The 18,956-nt window shown below is 36.1% G+C and overlaps 2 protein-coding genes across 2 annotated transcripts; both read right to left on the reverse strand.

Moving 5' to 3' along the window:
• Positions 1-705: 705 nt before the first annotated feature.
• Positions 706-4,338, reverse strand: LOC111910196 (E3 ubiquitin-protein ligase KEG). The gene is made up of 5 exons (XM_023905977.2): positions 4,178-4,338; positions 3,126-3,504; positions 2,762-2,865; positions 2,217-2,690; positions 706-1,950 (listed from the first exon to the last, which is right to left on the reverse strand). The coding sequence occupies exons 2-5, from the start codon at positions 3,489-3,491 to the stop codon at positions 975-977; spliced, it is 1,920 nt and encodes a 639-aa protein (XP_023761745.1). The 5' UTR covers positions 3,492-3,504; positions 4,178-4,338; the 3' UTR covers positions 706-974.
• A 10,272-nt stretch (positions 4,339-14,610) lies between these two features.
• On the reverse strand, positions 14,611-17,076 carry LOC111910197 (PTI1-like tyrosine-protein kinase At3g15890). The gene is made up of 4 exons (XM_023905980.2): positions 16,574-17,076; positions 16,062-16,209; positions 15,630-15,892; positions 14,611-15,407 (listed from the first exon to the last, which is right to left on the reverse strand). Exons 1-4 carry the CDS (start codon positions 16,615-16,617, stop codon positions 14,783-14,785), a joined length of 1,080 nt encoding a protein of 359 aa, XP_023761748.1. The 5' UTR covers positions 16,618-17,076; the 3' UTR covers positions 14,611-14,782.
• Between the last annotated feature and the right edge of the window lie 1,880 nt (positions 17,077-18,956).

The following is an 18,956-nucleotide window of genomic DNA, read 5'->3' on the forward strand; positions in this document are numbered from 1 at the left end:
TGATTATATAATCCCTTCCACATTAAAAAGGGCAAGTGTCTTCAATAATAATGACTTTTTACAATAATGACTTTTTACGTCGCTAAACTTAATTAATAAAAGACTCATATTTTTTTATGGTCACTTTTATAATTTTTTATATTATGTTGTGCAACGAGATAAAAATGTTATATGGATTCTAAATCTAATAATATTTATTTTGATTTTAGTTTATTGATTTTATCTAATATCATATTACATATTTTTTTAATTTTATAAGTATTACACATACTTAAAAAAACGAAGGGTTTTATCAAATATTTCACAAAGACCGAATGAATTAGTAGTTTCAAAAGAGTTATTAAAATGGTAAATGATTGGAGAAGTTTCAATTGATATTAGTGGAAATATAATGTGACAAGAGAAATAAGCTGCATAAGGTCAATGACTAAATATGCTCTAAGCTAGCTTAATGGCCTTACCAAATACTCCATTGAAATAAATTCAAAAAATAGGTTAAGGTATACGTGCCAAATAGTCAAGGTTAACTCATTTCCAATAACCTGTTGCATTGCTGCATCCCTTATCATTAGATGGTATACTACACTGTACAACCCCACAATGCACACACATTAACGCCAATACTTGCCTGTTTCAACTTTCAAGCTTAACCATATTAATCTGGTTTTGCCCGAATACCACTTTTAGAGGATGTTATCGTCTAGGTGAAAGAAATAGAAGAATACATTTGATTGAAAATAGAGAACAGGATCCATATATTCACAATATAAACAACTTTTCATACTATTTGTTTTGTACAAAACATAATTGTTTTAAAAAGTACTATCTTAAGGTAAGCAACTAAAACGTTTTGTTCACACCAAAGGTCCCTCATGAACAAAACATTCAAGTTGCTTACCTTTTTATAGTAATTTTTTAAAAAACAACCGTGATTTTGAACATCTCAAATAGTTTTTTTTTACCTATTTATAACATCATCTGGCTGCAACAGGAGGTGCACTACCTTCCCTAGATAGCATATTCGCCACAGGCGACGGAAGCCACTTCGACTTGCCGCCACTATTCTGCCCATCCTGACCACCACCACCACCACCGCCGCCGCCATGAGTCTTCCTAGCACCTTTCTTCAATCTACCACCCACACTATGGCCCACAACAAACCCAACCTTCAAAGCCGTAAGCACACCAAACACAATAGTCAACGGCCTCACAGCCCAATGATAATCCTCCACGTGTCCAAACTTGTCAACCAAAGTTGAGCATGTTTCAAAAGAAACATGCTCAACTTCACTCGGATCAGCCAAAAACGTATCACTTTCACCTCTAAAAACAAACCTCCCTGGAAACTTCACAACAAGACACCCGTTCGCAAGTATTTCCGTAATCCTACCTGTCGCCCATATTCCATTCCGTTTATGTAACCACGGAAACCGAGGACTTAACACATTCCCTTTCACTTTCACAAACTGTCCAACGGAATACGGGTCCGCCATCTGGAGTTGTTCGCAGTGTCCTTTCCATAGAGTCTCGTGTCCGATAAAACCGACACGTACACTTCCGTCACGATCTATGGAATGTAGAATTCCGATGGATGAGTGATTCCGATTCCGATTCTCGTCTGATAAGCGCACCCAGTCTCCAGAGGCTAAGCCGGAAGTGACTCTTTCTAGAGTGGTGATGTTTACTCTTAACGGGTTGTGGATTCCTTGGACACGAACAAGAACGAAACCGTCTCGATCGGTGTCTTTTTCCAAACCGACTATTGTTCCTTCAGCCACCGCCATGTTTTTGCAATTGTTTGGTGTTTTTCGTGATCGGACGATATCGCCCACTTGTAGAAGATCTTTTGTGAGAAACCATGTTGAGTAGAAGCTTCCGGATGTTCTATTCAGTGTCACTTTGTTTCCTACACCAATCCATTCTCCATCGTTGGACACCGTGTCACGCGCGCTGCAAGTTAAATTTTAATCTCTTAAAAATTTGGCAGTATGGATAAAGTCTGTTTGTTTGTTTTTTGGACTGAATGTGAGTAAATGACTGTTTTGCCCTTATGTTTTGAAAGAGAGATTAAACCAAGGAGCTGCAAGTTAAATTTCCTCCCACCTCCTCTCACGTTAAAATTGATGAATATTGTGAAATTTGTTTTCGGTCATTTAGTCTAAATTCAGCCACTTTACCGATAAGGATATGATTATTTAAAAAAAGAAAACCCTAACCTTTCGAATGCTTGAAGAATATCTCCAATGAGAGGTCTGTTACGAAGATCATACTCAAAACATCCATTAAGAACATTTTCAATAGCAGGGGGGAGACCACTTGGAAGCTGTGGTTTTTCTTTTTTCAACACAACAGAATTATATATCTCGCTAACAGACTTACCAAACCAAGGTTGACCACCAGTCAACATCTCCAAAATGCAGCATCCAAATCCCCAACTATCAGTCTCCACACTTATAGGACCTCTGACATCAGGCTCCCATTGTTCTGGAGCCATGTAGTTTGGGGATCCAAGCCTAAAAGACATATCAGGGTCAGGCAGTTGGACTCCAAGAAGAAGATATGGGATCCCAAAATCTCCAAGAACCACTTGATCATGTTCATCAAGGAGAAGATTAGTTGGTTTGATATTTAACACCAAGATTCCTAATGAGTGGACTTCATGGATTCCTTTAGCTAACCCCACACCATACCTGCAAAATTTGCTTATCTTTTATGTTGCTTACACACTCAATCTTTATGAGCTTAATATAAGAAAAACAACCTCAATACATCAGGCAATGGAAGTTTTCCCCCTTTAAGTTTTGCCATTCGATCACCCACTGATCCTTCATAAAATTTCATGGCAATACATATATGTTGAAAGGCCTGAAAGTAACACAATCTTGTAAATTAGTTTGTATAAATTACACCAATAAAATATGATACATGATATATCCTGTTACTTAGGACATGACAGACAATAACAGGTTGTACTGTGTTTGACTGAGACTGATGTTAGGACAAAAATTGCAAACTTTTTGTCCTGGCTAAAAAGGTGTGTGTGACAGTAACTTGCTCTCGATATCTGTGCAAAAGACTTTAATACCCTTCTCATTTTCATATTTGTAGTGATAAAACAAAATCACCTTTTGGGATATGATGGAGATACCATGCAACCAACAAACACTTTGCAGTTTACGGATCTTGAGGAATAACTCATCAAACTTAACAAGAAACTTTGTCATGTCTTCCTCTTTTATTGGATGTAACATCTTCATGGCAACTTCATGATACTCATCATAATCATGTCCTGATTGATGGTGGGTGGCTAACCAGACATCACCAAAAGGTCCATGTCCAATTCTGTGCTTAAGTTTCAACAGTGAAGAGTCAATACGAGGATTTGGTTGACTTGGTGTTGCTACAACTGTTCGAAGATGATCAGGATCCCCTTCATAGAGCATATAATCAAAAGCAGGTGCTGAAGTCTCTGTTCCTCCTTGTTCAGCCATTTTACCTTTGAAACTGTGTACACCAAAAAATGGATATTAAGAATAATTTCAACTCGGCTTTCTTTCAATCAGCACATGATTAGACCATTTTGCTAAAACAGTGAAACAAAGTAACCCTATGATGCCCTGTCTATGCAGTAATCTCATAAAATAAAAGTTAAACCCCACTTGGAAGAATCTATGTACTTAATAAAGTAAAGCAAAATCAAAAGGAGGAAAAGAAACCCTAACCCTCTGACAACACTGAAAACAAGTACTACCCAATAAACCATATGAGCTAAACAATCAGATTCCTTAGAGCTAAATTTAATTCTGAATTTCTAGGGCCAAAACAATCAAATTCCTTAGAGCTATTTTTTTTTTGAGGTGAATGCAAAATTATGTTAACGATAATTAACTTGATTACTATAATCACTGTAGCAGGTACATATAACATCCTTTAACCTAAACAGATACCGATTGCAAAAAGAAGCGTGTGATTAAGCAACAAAATACGATTCAAATCAGTTTAATCTAAAACAAAAAATAATAAATCGCCGGAAAAAGTAAACATAAACAACGAGGAAGATGATACAACTGATATCTGTAACTGTTCATCACCAAAAAGTGATTCAAGTAGCATACAGCTTACTTGACAAGAATTAGGATGCTCTAGCAAACATTAAATGATCGGGAAACGGACTTACGAGTGGAGAGATGCTGTGGAGAATTTTGTGTTGTTCTATTGAAGAGTATACGTTTGGGAATAGTGAAAAAGAAGTCGGTTTTTGGGAGCGGCAAAAGAGCAGCAAGAGGTGGGAACACGTTACACAGCTGGTGACGTATCGAAAGAGAGAAGCTCCAATAAATTAACAAAGGTAAGAATTAAAAGGGGAATTTGAGATACTATCCAAAACGTCTGATATTATCCGATATACTATGTCAAAAAATTTATTCTTTTTTTGCAAAAATACCCTTTGTTAATTTTCTTGCCATTTTTTTTCAATCATATTCATTTCTTGACTAGGGGTGTCAATTGTTGACACGACACGACAAAAATACACGAAACGAAACGAAATTGGGACGAAACTGAAATTCGAATTTGTGTTAAGTGTAAAAAACACGAAGTTGTGTCGCTTCGTGTTCGTGTTTAAAATTTGACACGAAATTGACACGATTAACATTTATTTGTCATGTTTTTCGTGTTTGTCGTGTTTTTCGTGATATTTATGATTAAATATTAATTAAATAAACTAATTTTTTATTATGTTATCTTTGTCGTGTCGTGTTTGTCGTTTTTTAATCGGTTCGTTTTCGTGTTAGTTAAAAAAACACGACACGATAAAAACACGACACGATGGCCCGATTTATCACCTCTAACTTGAATTGAATTAAAGATTCAATTAAATAACCGATAGAATAAATGGTTGAACATTGTAATTATTCAATTGAAATTTGTCACGGCATCAATCGTTTAAATATATATATATATATATATATATATATATATATATATATATATATATATATATATATATATATATATATATATATATATATATATATATATATATATATATATATATATATATATATATATCATATCATAAGAGAAAATAAAGACCAAGCTACAAGATAAACTATCTAACTAACAAATTAGATGGCGTGGGAAGCTAAGACGTCAATATTCCCTCTAAAATTGGAGAGTTATATTTCTAAGAACACTTCCACCATTATCGATCGGTTTTACAAAAATAAAAAGTGCAATGTCAAAACCAAAAAGTATTGTGGTGGTGGATTCCATGGAGGAAAAGGAGATGAAGATTTGAATTAGTCTCTAGTCAACTATATTTTATGCAAAAAATTATGAAACTCCAATTTGAATGAGCTTTTAAATTTCAAACGATTTGTCGAAAAGAAGTGTTTCAGATTTCGAATGCACCAGATACCAGATAAGAGATATTTTAGGAGTACAAGATAGATCAAAATTGATGAAAATACTAATTCAATCCCTAAAAATAAAGAAATATTAATTTAAATGTGTTTTTAATACTTGTATCTCTAGCATTATCATTTGTAAGATATATATTATAATATTATTATATTAATAATTGATTGTACTTTAAGCTTAAATATTTGAACATCTTAAAAAAATATTATTATTATATTAATTCTATTTATAGTAAGATTTCTTTTATCAGATAGTATAGACATGAGAGTTATTGTGCAAAAAAAAAAAATATGAGAATTTGAAAACTCAAAATTCACTGTATATTTTTCAAAACAAAAAACATTTTTTTTTTTGAACGACAAGGTTAATATATGTATTCATTAGATCAGCAGTGGCAATACAGTACAAAATGTTAAGAAAATAGAACATAGATACGGATAAGACAGCCTATACTAATTTACTAATTTGAAGCTGAAACTAGGGAGTTACATTGTACATCAAAACTTGAGTTACGCCCAGAGTCTACGTCTAGGAAGCTTGAGACATCGGCTACCTATTCCAAAAGTGAAAGTACCCCTCCAAGAGACCAGGTTCTTCTGGTCAATTTGTTCCTTGACTATCTTCCAGTTGCAAATAAGGTAACCTCATCTCCTGCATGAGATTTCTCCAACTCCAATGAGGGCAATTGAGATGACCTGCAATATGAAGTGCGACTACTGCTAAAACATAGGTGTAATTTGAAAGGAACCTGCAGAAGGAGTCAAACACGAATAGAGGAAAACACACACCAAATAACAGCTTTCCCCCACATCCTATTTTAAGTTAACCCACACTAGAAAGAATACACGAAAGAAATGCCAGGTATAGTTTTAAGCCTATAAGATATCTACCCGGAAAAAGGAAAAAGAGAACGCACACCAAACACACACTTAAACTAACCCTGGCATACACCAAGACACCAAAAGAATGAACAGGAGCCCAACTATCCCCATTCCCCCCCCCCCCCCCCCCCCCATTTGAATTTTAATTCAGGCCAACTTCTTGGATTGGGTTACAGCACCATTCTAACCATCTAAGTTTCTTAGATTTATGTCTAGCATTTATCCATAAGAACGATAAGGTCTGGATATCATTTACGAGAAAGGAAGGAGAGATTCGCTTGTCTGAATAAGCCATTTTGTTTCTAAAGCTCCAAATAACCCAGATAAAGACCAAAGCCACAGCTTCATGAATTAAACCGAAATCGCCATTAGATTGAACATTTGCTTTGCAGTGGAGAAGATCTTTAACCGACTGGAAACCTGGTGGAAACCGATGCCACCAAGTTGCAACTTCACTCCATACTCTTAATGAAACTAAGCAGGTAGTGAATAAATGACTCTCGGATTCGACATACTGATTGCATAGAGTGCAAAGAGGGTTGGAACCGATTCCTATATTAAACAAATTTTCTTTAGTTGGTAATCTACCGTGAATAACTCTCCAAGCTAAAATATTTACTTTTCGGGGAACCAGGTGGTTCCAGATCCAACAATTGCTTGATTTTGGCAGGATATTGTTATCTATATGTGTTCTCAAAGAGGCTACTGTGAATATTCTTGAGGACCCTAGCTTCCAGAACCTGCCTTCGTTTTGGATCGAGAACAGATTTTTAAGGTCAATACCGAGTTTTGATAGGTCGGAATGCAGATTTACAATGGTGCCCCAGCAAAAACCTTTTCTCCTTGCCCTTGAAGGAGCGTTGAAGCCCCCCTCTTTTCCATATATTGCTGTTATTACGTCTTTCCACAGCTCTTTTTTGTTAGACTTGAACCGCCACCACCATTTCCCTAATAAAGCGAGGTTTTGGGCTTTCAAGCTCCCGACCCCAAGACCCCCATCATCAATACTAGCCAAGACCTTATCCCATGCAATCCATGACATTTTGTTTTTATCAGATGAACCTCCCCAAAAGAACCTTCTTCTATAACTTTCCAATGTACTAATGATCTTCACAAGGGCTTTATATAGGGAGAACAAATATGTTCCAAGACTACCAAGAACGGCTTTACATAGCGTTAACCTTCCACCGAAAGATAGAGATGAAGCTTTCCATTTTGACAATCTAGATTGAAATTTGTTTAAGATAGAACTCCACAATGATACTCGAGACATTGCAGCCCCCACCGGCATTCCCAAGTATGAGAAGGGAAAGCTCCCAACCGAGCAATATATACTCCTGGCCAGTAATTCAATTTCGAGGTTGTTGACCCCAATCCTGTGTATTTTGCTCTTCGACATATTAATTTTAAGACCGGAAGATAATTCAAAACAACGTAAAATTCTAATTAGGTTCTTGGCATTTGAACTGGACCAAGCCCCTAGGAAAATCATGTCGTCTGCATATTGTAGATGGGACAGGACTGGACCTGATCTTGGGAGAGAAATACCTTTGAATATCCTGTGATCTACAGCTTCTTCCATGGCAACGTTTAAACCTTCAGCGGCCAAGATAAAGAGGAAGGGAGATAGAGGGTCTCCCTGGCGGATTCCCCTTTCCATATTAAATTCCTTGGTTGCTGAGCCGTTTATAATTACTGAAGCTCTAGCTGAAGATAAACAGCCCTGAATCCAGCTTCTCCATTTACCCCCAAATTCCATTTGTGCCATTACCGAATCTAGGAAGCCCCAGTTAAGGCAATCAAAGGCCTTTTCAAAGTCGATTTTAAGGAGGAAAGCCTTAGCCTTGTTTTTCCGGAGCCAAGATATAACTTCATTAACAATCAAAGGCCCATCAAGGATACAACGATCTTTGATGAAGGCTGTTTGAGTATCGCTAATGACTAAAGGGATAGCCTTCTTCAGACGTTCTGCTAGAACTTTGGCGATGATTTTATACAGGCACCCTAAGAGACTTATTGGACGGTAGTCATCGAAGGTATTGGGATCAGTAGTTTTAGGGACTAGTGTGATGAATGAGGAATTGCAGCCTTTGTTGATGGTACTTGATCTTTCAAAGTCTTTAACCGCCATGTATATGTCTCCACCAATTACTTCCCAATATTTCTTTAAAAATGCGAATGAAAATCCGTCAGGGCCAGGGGCTTTATCTGACCCACACATCCACATAGCAGATCGAACTTCCGCAAAACTAATTGGGGCTTCAAGTTCCAAACTATTCTCTGGCGGCAATTTTTTAAATTTAAGACTCGTAAAGGAGGGTCTGCATGGCTTTGATTCTTTAAATTTTGCAGAAAAGTGTTTGATAGCCTCTTCTTTCACTTCCACCGGGTTTGATTTCCAGAATCCATTTATATTGATGCCAGGAATGCGTTGTGATCGCAGGATTTTATTTACTAGACCATGAAAAAAACCTGAATTTTCGTCTCCTTCCAGGGCCCATTTACATCTCGCCTTTTGCTTGAGGTCGCTGATCCTCTTGGATTCAATTTCCAGCAATTCTTTGTGAAGGTACTTTCTTAGCTCCATCAAATTTGGATTAGCCACACCACTTTCTGCCTCTAAATCGATTTTATTTATTTTTTCTATAAGATCCTGACGCTTCATGTTGGCGTCTACATTTTTTGATTGCCTCCAATCTTTGATTTTGCCCTTGGTGTTCTTCAATTTCCCAGCAACAACAGATATAGGGGAGAGAGATGCGAAAAATCCTATTGAAGGTTCGAAATTCCAACCTGCAACTACAACCTTATCAACAGATTCATCTTGAAGCCATGAGTTGAAAAAACGGAATAGGGACGGGCCATAGTCACATATTGGTGAAGAGAGCAGGATTGGGCAGTGATCGGAGTGGAGGCGGGGGAGTACGGTGACCTGCAAATGGGGCCACTCGGAGATGGTATTGTAGGAGACTAAGAACCGGTCCAACTTACTATGTTTACCGCCATCGGAGCTCATGTATGTGAAACGCCTACCCCCCATTTGGAGGTCAATCAGGCCTGTATTTGAGATAAAGTTGTTGAAGTGATTTGCTAATGAAATGCAGAAGCTTGAACCTAGCCTTTCACATTCTGAGCGAACTTCGTTGAAATCGCCAAAAATCACCCACCGGGAGTTGCTATGTGCGTTCAGGGTATTTTCTAACTCAGCCCATAATAGTTTCCTGCGACCAGGGTCGTTTGGGGCATACACGTTTACGAAAGAGTATTCTGTTTTGGATGGGATCCATTCCCCTTTGGTTAACAGATAGCCATTTCCGGAGATAACCTCAGATAATTTGAATTGATAGGGGTTCCAAATTGTTGCGATACCGCCCGAGAGACCCACAGGATCAGAAACTTCACATTGAAAGTTGGAATCACCCCATATGGATCTGTCAAGACACCCTTTAAGCTCCACTGATTTTGTTTCCTGTAAACCTAAGAGAAAAACTTTATTGTCTCTCCTAATATTCTTGATCCAATCTCGTTTTACCTCACAGCCAACCCCTCTGCAGTTTAACGAAACTATATTCATTGATCAATGATTGTGATTCGCCTTGTCTTGATAATTTCCTTGATCTGGTCTTCAAACCCTTGCACTTGAAAACCGATCCTTTCTCCGATTTCAATTGTCTGTGACACTTCGACCTCGGTGTTTGATTTCTCGATCCCGACCTGATGCGTGTTTTGGGAGACATGTTGGTTTTGGGATAAAAGAGGGATTGCGTTATCAGAGGAGACGGGAGCTGAGTTTAAATCTATCTGATTATATTTTACTGGCGATTTTTGTCTTGGGCTAATTAAGGATGTGGATCCTTCTTGAGTTGGGCCGTTAGGAGACTTGGATTGGGCTTCGTTTCCAATTGCTGTATTATTTTGGAGCGAACCCGGATTTTGGAGCGATTGAGGAGAGAAATTCCCCATGTGATCGAGTGGCTCTTCGTTTTCCTCTCTAGCCGCATCCGGGCTTCTTGGTATACGCGGAGAGCCTTGGGAGTTGTGAGAGCAGTTGTTGTTCATCGGAGATTTTTCTTTATCTTCTCGAGAGTGTATCGCCGACGAATTTGAGAGGGTCTTGCTGTTAGTATCCTGAACTGGGGAGCAGACGATGTCTTCGCCATCAGAGCTATTGATTTCACCTTCACCTTCTTCTGCAATGTCTTCGACGCTCGACTCATGGAGGTCCTCCCAATACGGGTTCTCGAACCACTTAGGGCTTGAGTTAGGACTGAGGGCGAACTCATTGCTAGCAACCACCGGACTTAGCCTTGTAGACTCAAGGAGGTCTTCCAAAACTGTTATGGAGAAAGGAGATTCATCCACCGAGATAGTTATTGACTGGTTGATTAGATTTGGGTGCGATGTTAGGATCCCTACCCGACCAAACGCCATATTTGGATTATCAGTTGCACATTCCTCTGGTATTATTACAGTGCCCCATTTGCTTGCAATGACCGAGAAAGCTTCCTCACACCATGCGTGTTGAGGGACTCCGAAAATCATTATGGAAGCTATTCTTACGTTAAAATTTTCTTTTGGGTTCCAGTTATACATCGTCTTGAACCAAGGTTTCCAGATCTGCCTTCCGTCCACTAAGAACTTGGACTTTGCAGCTTCACTTTCGAATTCCACGAGCATTTTTAATCCTCCCAAATATCTCATTACTACAGTAGGGCATTCTTCAACCTCCGGAAAAGCTCTCACATTCATTAGAGCTTGGAAATTTTCCACTTCGCCAACTAGTGCCCGTTTCATGAATTCTCTCGTTTCCTCAAAGGATGACATCCTGATTGGGGTTGGATTTGTAGTTTCTTTCGGCATTTTATCTCCTGCAACCACCTCTGCATAGCTCTTGGTACACTTCTGTGCATCTTGATTATTGGTTTGGAATGAGTGAAGATGGGGGTAGCCATAGGGTTGCTTATTTTGGCCGTGACCGATGGGGGGCATAGTAGAGCGGGGGTTGGCTGTGCTTTTACGTTGGAATCTAGCTAAATTGACTCTTAGCTTGTAGTTTCCAATCCAGATTCCGTTTAGTTTTCCTTCAAACTCTGAGATATTCTCTATTCTAATGAATCTAATGAAACCAAACCTCTTGTTCTTGATATTCCTCTTCCTGGCTAGGTAGAGATCCACTATTGTTCCGTACCTTTGGAATGTTAGCCACAGAGCCTTCTCGTCCCAATCTTCAGGGAAGTTCTGAAAAAAGAATGATATTGCCATGCTCTTGGTTAAGTTATGATCTTCCTGGTGTCTTCTTCTTCTTTGCCGGACTTCTGTCCACTCTTCGATAGCCATTAGGGCATGAAAGCTTTCACTTGAAGATTTTCAAAACAAAAAACATAATACGTCTAAGCTATATCTAGTCTAAAAAATTAACAGTTTTTTTTTTTATTTATTTTGAAAATTTACATGTATGCAGTGATATAATAATAATAATAATAATAATAATAATAATAATAATAATAATAATAAAATGAAATAAATCATAAAATATAAGATAAGGGCAAAAGCTCGTTTCGTGTATGGACAAAAACCGCGGTGGATTTTCGATTCCACCACCGTGCTCTTTTTCTATTTTAGCTTTTTGATTTAATATATTTATAATTTCATATTCATATTTCGTCTAATTTTAAAAAATATTTACAAACTCAATCCTTTTTCTTTTTTCTCTTATTGCACTTCTTGACCAATTTTTATTTTTTTCACAAATTCCGTCCATATTTTTTTATAAACTTCTCCCATTTTTTACTAACTTTGTTTTTAACTTTTTCAAAAGCTATTGTTACAAATCTTGGTTGTTATTCTTTTTTAAAAATAGACAAAACTTCAAAAATGGTCTCTATGGTTTCCGAAAATATCAAGTTTAATCCCTAAGTTCAAAAAACCTCACAGATGGTCCATGTGATTTCAAAACTTTTAACAAATGGTCATTCCGTCTAACTCCGTCATCTTTCTACCGTTAAGTGAGGGGCATTTTCGTCATTTCAATACACAAGGACCATTTATGAGGTTTTCTCTATTTAAAATATATATATATATATATATATATATATATATATATATATATATAATTATTTAAATAAAGGGCCCCACACTCTCTCTCTCTCTCACTCTATATATATATATATATATATATATATATATATATATATATATATATATATATATATATATATATATGCAGTTGTGCACCGATCCTCCTCAGCCTCATTCTCTCTTCTCTCTTCTTCATCGTCTTCATGGCTCTCCCATATCATCTTTCTCTCTCTGATAATCACTAGCAATATCATCCTCCAAAAATGCTCAAATTCCTTCACCCTTTCACAGATTATTAAACCATACCCTTTCCCCCCTCCCCAATCGGTGGATTTAAGATCTACAGAAAAAGAATTTGAAGAAGAAAATAATGGAACGAGATTACCTACAGCAAGATTACACCTTCTTTAATGGCTTTATGTGAAATGGGTTCGCTGGAGGTAGCAACTCTAGTGATTTTCTGAATGAAGAAATTACCTCAGTATCAAAATCTGATGCCACCGATGTGTCGTTTGAATCGAAAAGGGAATTCAAATATGAGGAGTGGTCCTCTGGTATTGCTAGACATAGTGGTTTGCCGGAGATTTTAGTTTGTTGATCTTGTTCTGGGAATTTTGTTACAGATTCACCGAAGGATGTAAAGGAATTGGGATTGACATGAAATGAGAAGCTACAAATGTGATTCGCGGCGGAGAAATGGGTCAGAAAAAATGTATCTCATTTTGTCGGAGAAATGGGTCAGAAAAAATGTGTAAATTGTTCTTTAAAGGTAGCTCAACCACTTCATCTTCTTTATTGTTTCCAAGCTTTACAATTGGTGGGGAAATCACAATCAATTGCCCCGGCGAGCTTTCTGCAACCATCAGAACTTACTTGAACTTTTGAGATATCTGCCACCATTGAAGCACTTCAACTAGGCTTTTGTTTCTCCAGCTAGGTTCCAACGATCTCCAAATCAGAAGGGTAGGGTTAGAATCAATGGCTAGGTTCCAATCTGTGTAAAAATCAAATTAGTGTGTTATGGAAGAACTCGAAATATTTTTGCTGTAAATGTTTTTTTGGTGTTGATTGTTAGAAAGTCAATGTGTTGATTGGGTTCTTGAGAGAGAGAGAGAGTGTGTGTGTGTATGGGCCCTTTAATTAAATAATTATATATATATATATATATATATATATATATATATATATATATATATATATATATATTAAATAGAGAAAACCTCATAAATGGTCCCTGTGTATTGAAATGACGAAAATGTCCCTCACTTAACGGTAGAAAGCTAACGGAGTTAGGCGGAAGAACCATTTGTTAAAAGTTTTAAAACCATAGGGATCATCTGTGAGGTTTTTTGAACTTATGGACTAAACTTGATATTTTCGAAAACCACAGGGACCATTTTTGATGTTTTGTCTTAAAAGTATTTTTCTCTTTTTATATGCTGGACTTTATTTTGTAAACAGAGGTACCATTGCAACTCTTGAATTTGCAAACCCTAGTTCACTTATAAATGAGAAGCTTTTGGCTTTGCTTAAGGATTCAAACTAATAAAATAAAAACAATACTCCTATATCAAATGGATAGAACTACGTTAAACTAGAAAAATAATAAGATAATACATTAAACTGTTATTTGAATATAAATTGCTCCAAGCTTAGTTTATTAAAGATTAAAATATTATTAAAATAATATAATTATGTAACAATATTCAACATTCTAATTATATATAAAAAAATATTTACAAAAAACCAAACAAAAAACATTTCATGAAGAAGACTTTCTGAAGGGTGTTTTGCATATTTGAAATTGGCGTTCTTTCGTTGTATTTGATCCATTATTGATGTTTGGACTTTTATACCTACTATTCTCAATCCAAACATAAGAATAACAATAATTTAACATTTAATACCTTTCATGGTTATTAAAAAGAAACGAAATATTTTATTCCAAGTTGTCCATAGGTTATTTGTCAAGCTTTACTAATCAGCCCTCGAACCATTATGCTTTTGCTCAAGATTTAACCAAACAAAGGTTAGGATCCCTCTCAGACTTGAAAAAAAGGATCAAAACAATAAAAAACTCAAACAATTTTTTTAAGCAAATACAAGAACAATCTCAATCAAAACTACCCCACTCATTTATCTTCATATGTGTTTGGAGTCTACACTTACAATTTAAAGATTCTTTTATAAAGAAATCTAGGACTCGACGTTTAATGAATGAAAAATAAACTACATCAAAAACCTTGATTTAACAAATAGCATAATAATATCCACACTCTAATAGGGAAAAAGTAAAAGAAGAACCAAACAACACAATCCACTAGCATCACATGCAATTAAAATAAGTTTGAAATAAAATAAAAATCAAACCCTTTTTACAAACCAAACAACACAATCAAGATCTATAATCCCACCTTCTCAATCTCTTGTTTTTGTTCTTTCTCCTCTGAAATAAACTCACTACTATCATCAGCCACAGACACCCCATCATTATAATCAACAAACATTTCATCATTCTCCAAAGCTACAACCTTCTCCTTCACCTCCCCTTTCAACAACTCAACAACCTCAAGAATCGTTGGCCTTTTTTCCGCTTGATTTCTCGCACAAATAAGCCCAACAAGAATCACCCTTTTCATCTCATCTTCCACATAATCCCCATTCAATTTCACATCCGCAATCTCACTAAACTTTTTTTGACACGCCAATGGCAAAGCCCACTCCGTGATCGATCTTCTTCTTGCATTTACTTTTTCAATCGGTTTTTTCCCACTAGCAAGTTCAAGTAAAAGAATTCCAAAACTATAAACATCACAACTTTCGGATGCTTTTCCTAGCATCGCGTATTCCGGTGCCAAGTATCCGAGAGTCCCTTTGACCCGTGTGGTTACATGGGTCGCTCCATCTGGGATTAGTTTTGCAAATCCAAAATCGGCTACTTGGGCTTTGAAATCCGCGTCTAGCAACACGTTGCTTGCTTTAATGTCGCGATGGATTATGTGTGGGGTCGCATGGTGGTGAAGATATCTGGATGACATGACCAATACACGATCCTGTCAGATTACAGTTGTCCCATATAGGTAAATCAAACTTTTTCTTTCAAGAAAAAGTTTGATTATTGCCCTGTTTGGCAAAAATAAACTAGTTTATTGTAAACTAGCTTATAAGTTGGTTTGGTTTGCCAAACAGGCCTATTTTGGGGATAGTGTGTTGTGGTGAATTTAAAGAAAGCGGGTTGGAAAGGCTTACAGGATTCCTTCGGCAGATCCAAGAGCAATATTCATTCGTCGATTCCAATCAAGAAGGCATTCAGCAGAGTGTTGTCCATGAAGATGTGAGAGCAAACTGAGATTAGGCATGTAATCATACACAATCAAACGTTCTTGACCTTCTGCACAATAACCACGTAAACTTAGAAGATTCTTATGTCTAACGCGTGCAAGAATTTCCACCTCAACAGCGAATTCCATCTCTGCTTTGTTGCTATAAACCTTCAATCTCTTCACTGCAATCTGCACATTCACCCAACTGATGTTAGGGTTTGTTTAACTTAAACAGACATTAATGGACAATCTAAATCAAATATGCTTCTGATTAACCTTAATCAATCAGAAAGAAGGATGTGTGATTCAATTAAGTGAAAACGAAAGAATTGATGGTAGAGATTATGTAATTAATTACCTGAGATCCATCCCAAAGTTGGCCCCAATAAACGCTGCCAAATCCACCTTCCCCGAGCTTGTTATCATAATTAAAATTGTTTGTAGCAGAATGCAGTTCCTTCAATGAGAATATTCTCCACGTTGACTGTTTCTTCCTGTTCTGTTTCCTGTAAGATATAGGAATATAATTCTATACAATCAGTCGAAGAACCCTAATTTCATTGCAAAGGTCAGAATCAAGGAGCAGCAATTCTAGAACATGTATAACAATCATATCGCTAAGCATTTCCTTGGTTTGCTATACTCAACTTCCAAATCCAGATTTGTAAAAGCCAAAATCCCTAGGCGATATTTCCAAACATCAAACAATAAGCGAGAAGCAGAATTCAAGCAGTTTTTGAGTGTAATCAGCTCAAATAAACGTTAATTCAGAAAAAGTCAATGGCATCGAGACAAAATCGCTTCGAAAACTCCAAAGTTTAGACTTTGAATTTATACAATCAATTAAACAGTGATTTGAGTAAAACATACCGATCGAAGACCCTTAGGCAACAAAACCTGGAGGGAAAATCCATAAGCCGACAATCTACAAATGTGTACTCCCTAATTCAACTCCAGTTTATAAGACACAGATTACGAAAATTCAATCCAATGATTCCAATCCGTAAGAGTTTTATCGAAAAAACGAGAAGACTTTTACGACCATTCCAGAAGAAGTAACAAAGCTCTGGGTCCTTTGAAGGGGTTCAGTATGTAAAAGAAGCTTTATACTCCATTAAAAAGAAGCTTTACAGGGGATAACCAACACGGAGTGAAACGAAAAAGTAAAGGGTGCTATTGGCTATGGAAGAAATCTGGACATTGTAGACAGAAAAAGAACGGAGATTTGTGGTGGTGGCAGCCAGTTTTTCAGAACAGGGCTTCGCCATCAACCTTTGTGGACTTCCATGACCTTTTCTGGTAGGGTGGGGACTGGGTATGGGGTGGGCTCCTTTGCCATTTTTAAAATTTCAGACTTTTGGTTCTTGTGACAAATTATTACTGGATAACTTCTTGTCCTCAAACTCTAAAATAGTGCTCAATTTGTTCAGAGCATTTGGGTATTGGACTGAATCAGAACAATCTCAATAATTAAGTGATAAGTTGGTGATTTATTGCTTGTTAATATTTTAAAAGTTTAGTTGTGTACTCATTTGTTAGGATTGTGAAGGAATCAATATTGCCATGGTCAAGAACTAGAAGTAACAAAAATAAAGCGAAACATGAATAGGACAATAGGTAAAGGGTAAGGCTGCACCGAGCAGCTCAACAACACCTTGGCAGGAACCAAGGTGGCCTCAAGGCACATCGCGTTTTGACATCGGCATGCCAAGCTCGGCAGAGTAACTCACTGACGGCTTACATAATAAGAGAGATAAAAATCAAACTAAAAAACAATTAAGTTTTTACCAACTTAAATCTTTTGGTTTTTTTCAATCAAAATTCAATTTTTGAATCATCTTTCTACCGATGTATATATATATATATATATCTTATAAAAGAAATCTCATTATTTTTAAAAATAGATAGAATATAATAATATTATTTTTTTAAAACGTTCAAATCATTAAGCTAATAGTACAAGTAGTCATCAATAAAATAATATTAAATTTTAACTTGTGTTTTGAATCCTTATATTTCTCAACAAATTCTATCACATTCCCTAAATTTCGGATAATTCAAAATTTGAAACCATCAGAAAATACATGTTGATTCAAATATCCCTCCTGCAGATGGCTCTTTCTTAACAGGTTTTTATTTTAATCCTTACTTGTAATTGATTTCATCATTTTTAACTTTTTGTATTTTATCTTATAAATATATTGGGTGAAAGCTTTATTATATCAGGTTTGTTCCTAAAAAGGTTTTTACTGTGTTTCTTTAATGTGTTGGCTTTGCAGGTTCAAAGAACTCAACCAAGAGGGCCAGTTAGAGCATTGTATTATCATTAGTCTGTATATTTTGACATCTTACTTTTGCAATAAAGAACGGTTAAACACAAGATTTGACATGATTAAGGTAGTTTGTATATTTTTCATCTTGTTTAGTCTAAAAATAAAACCTTTTTCATTATTGGTCCTTATAATATCAAGTTTCATCACATGGACTTCTTGATTACGGTGATTATTGTCCTTATTATAAGATTCTATATAGATTTTGTTCAATATTTTAAGGTTTCGAGAACCTAAATCAATATGAATCCTTAAATTACATACCATCGTTGAATATGTTTTAATTTGTGACCAAACTTGGTTTAAAATCACAATGAACAAGTTGACACCTGAGTATTTTGGCCTTCTTAAATGCCTATTTATCGATTTTTGAATCACAACACCTGATATTCTAAAGGTTTATTTTTATAAGCTACTATTTATATATTTTAGCATTTTACTTAGTAGGACATTAAATTAATAAAGGAATTAAGGAAAACGAAAAAAAAGAGGATGATAAACAGTACAAGTGGTTTGGGTATGTATAAATGGAAGTAACAACCATTTAGGGCGTGTTTGGCAAAAAAGTTTATTGCTTATTAGTTTATTAGCTTATAAGTTAATAAGTAAGTGTAGGGTAACTTATGAAAAAATGACGTATTAGAGGTTCTCCACCGGAATAAGTTATTTTAATCCAAACATTTTTTTAACTTATAGTGATGTGGAACCTAATAAGTTGTTTTAAAAAAGCTTAGTCAAACACCCCCTTAATATGGTATGGTAATGCTCTTGAAAAATAGGTGTCATTTAATATTCATTTCTCGAAGTGAACGCAAAATGGTTTTAACTCTAAAGAGATCAAATTATTCGCCGTCCGCCGCTTTGCGCGGGTAGACGGCTAGTGTATATATATATATATATATATATATATATATATATATATA

Source organism: Lactuca sativa, chromosome 5, assembly GCF_002870075.4.
Source record: "Lactuca sativa cultivar Salinas chromosome 5, Lsat_Salinas_v11, whole genome shotgun sequence".
Taxonomy (NCBI): domain Eukaryota; kingdom Viridiplantae; phylum Streptophyta; class Magnoliopsida; order Asterales; family Asteraceae; genus Lactuca; species Lactuca sativa.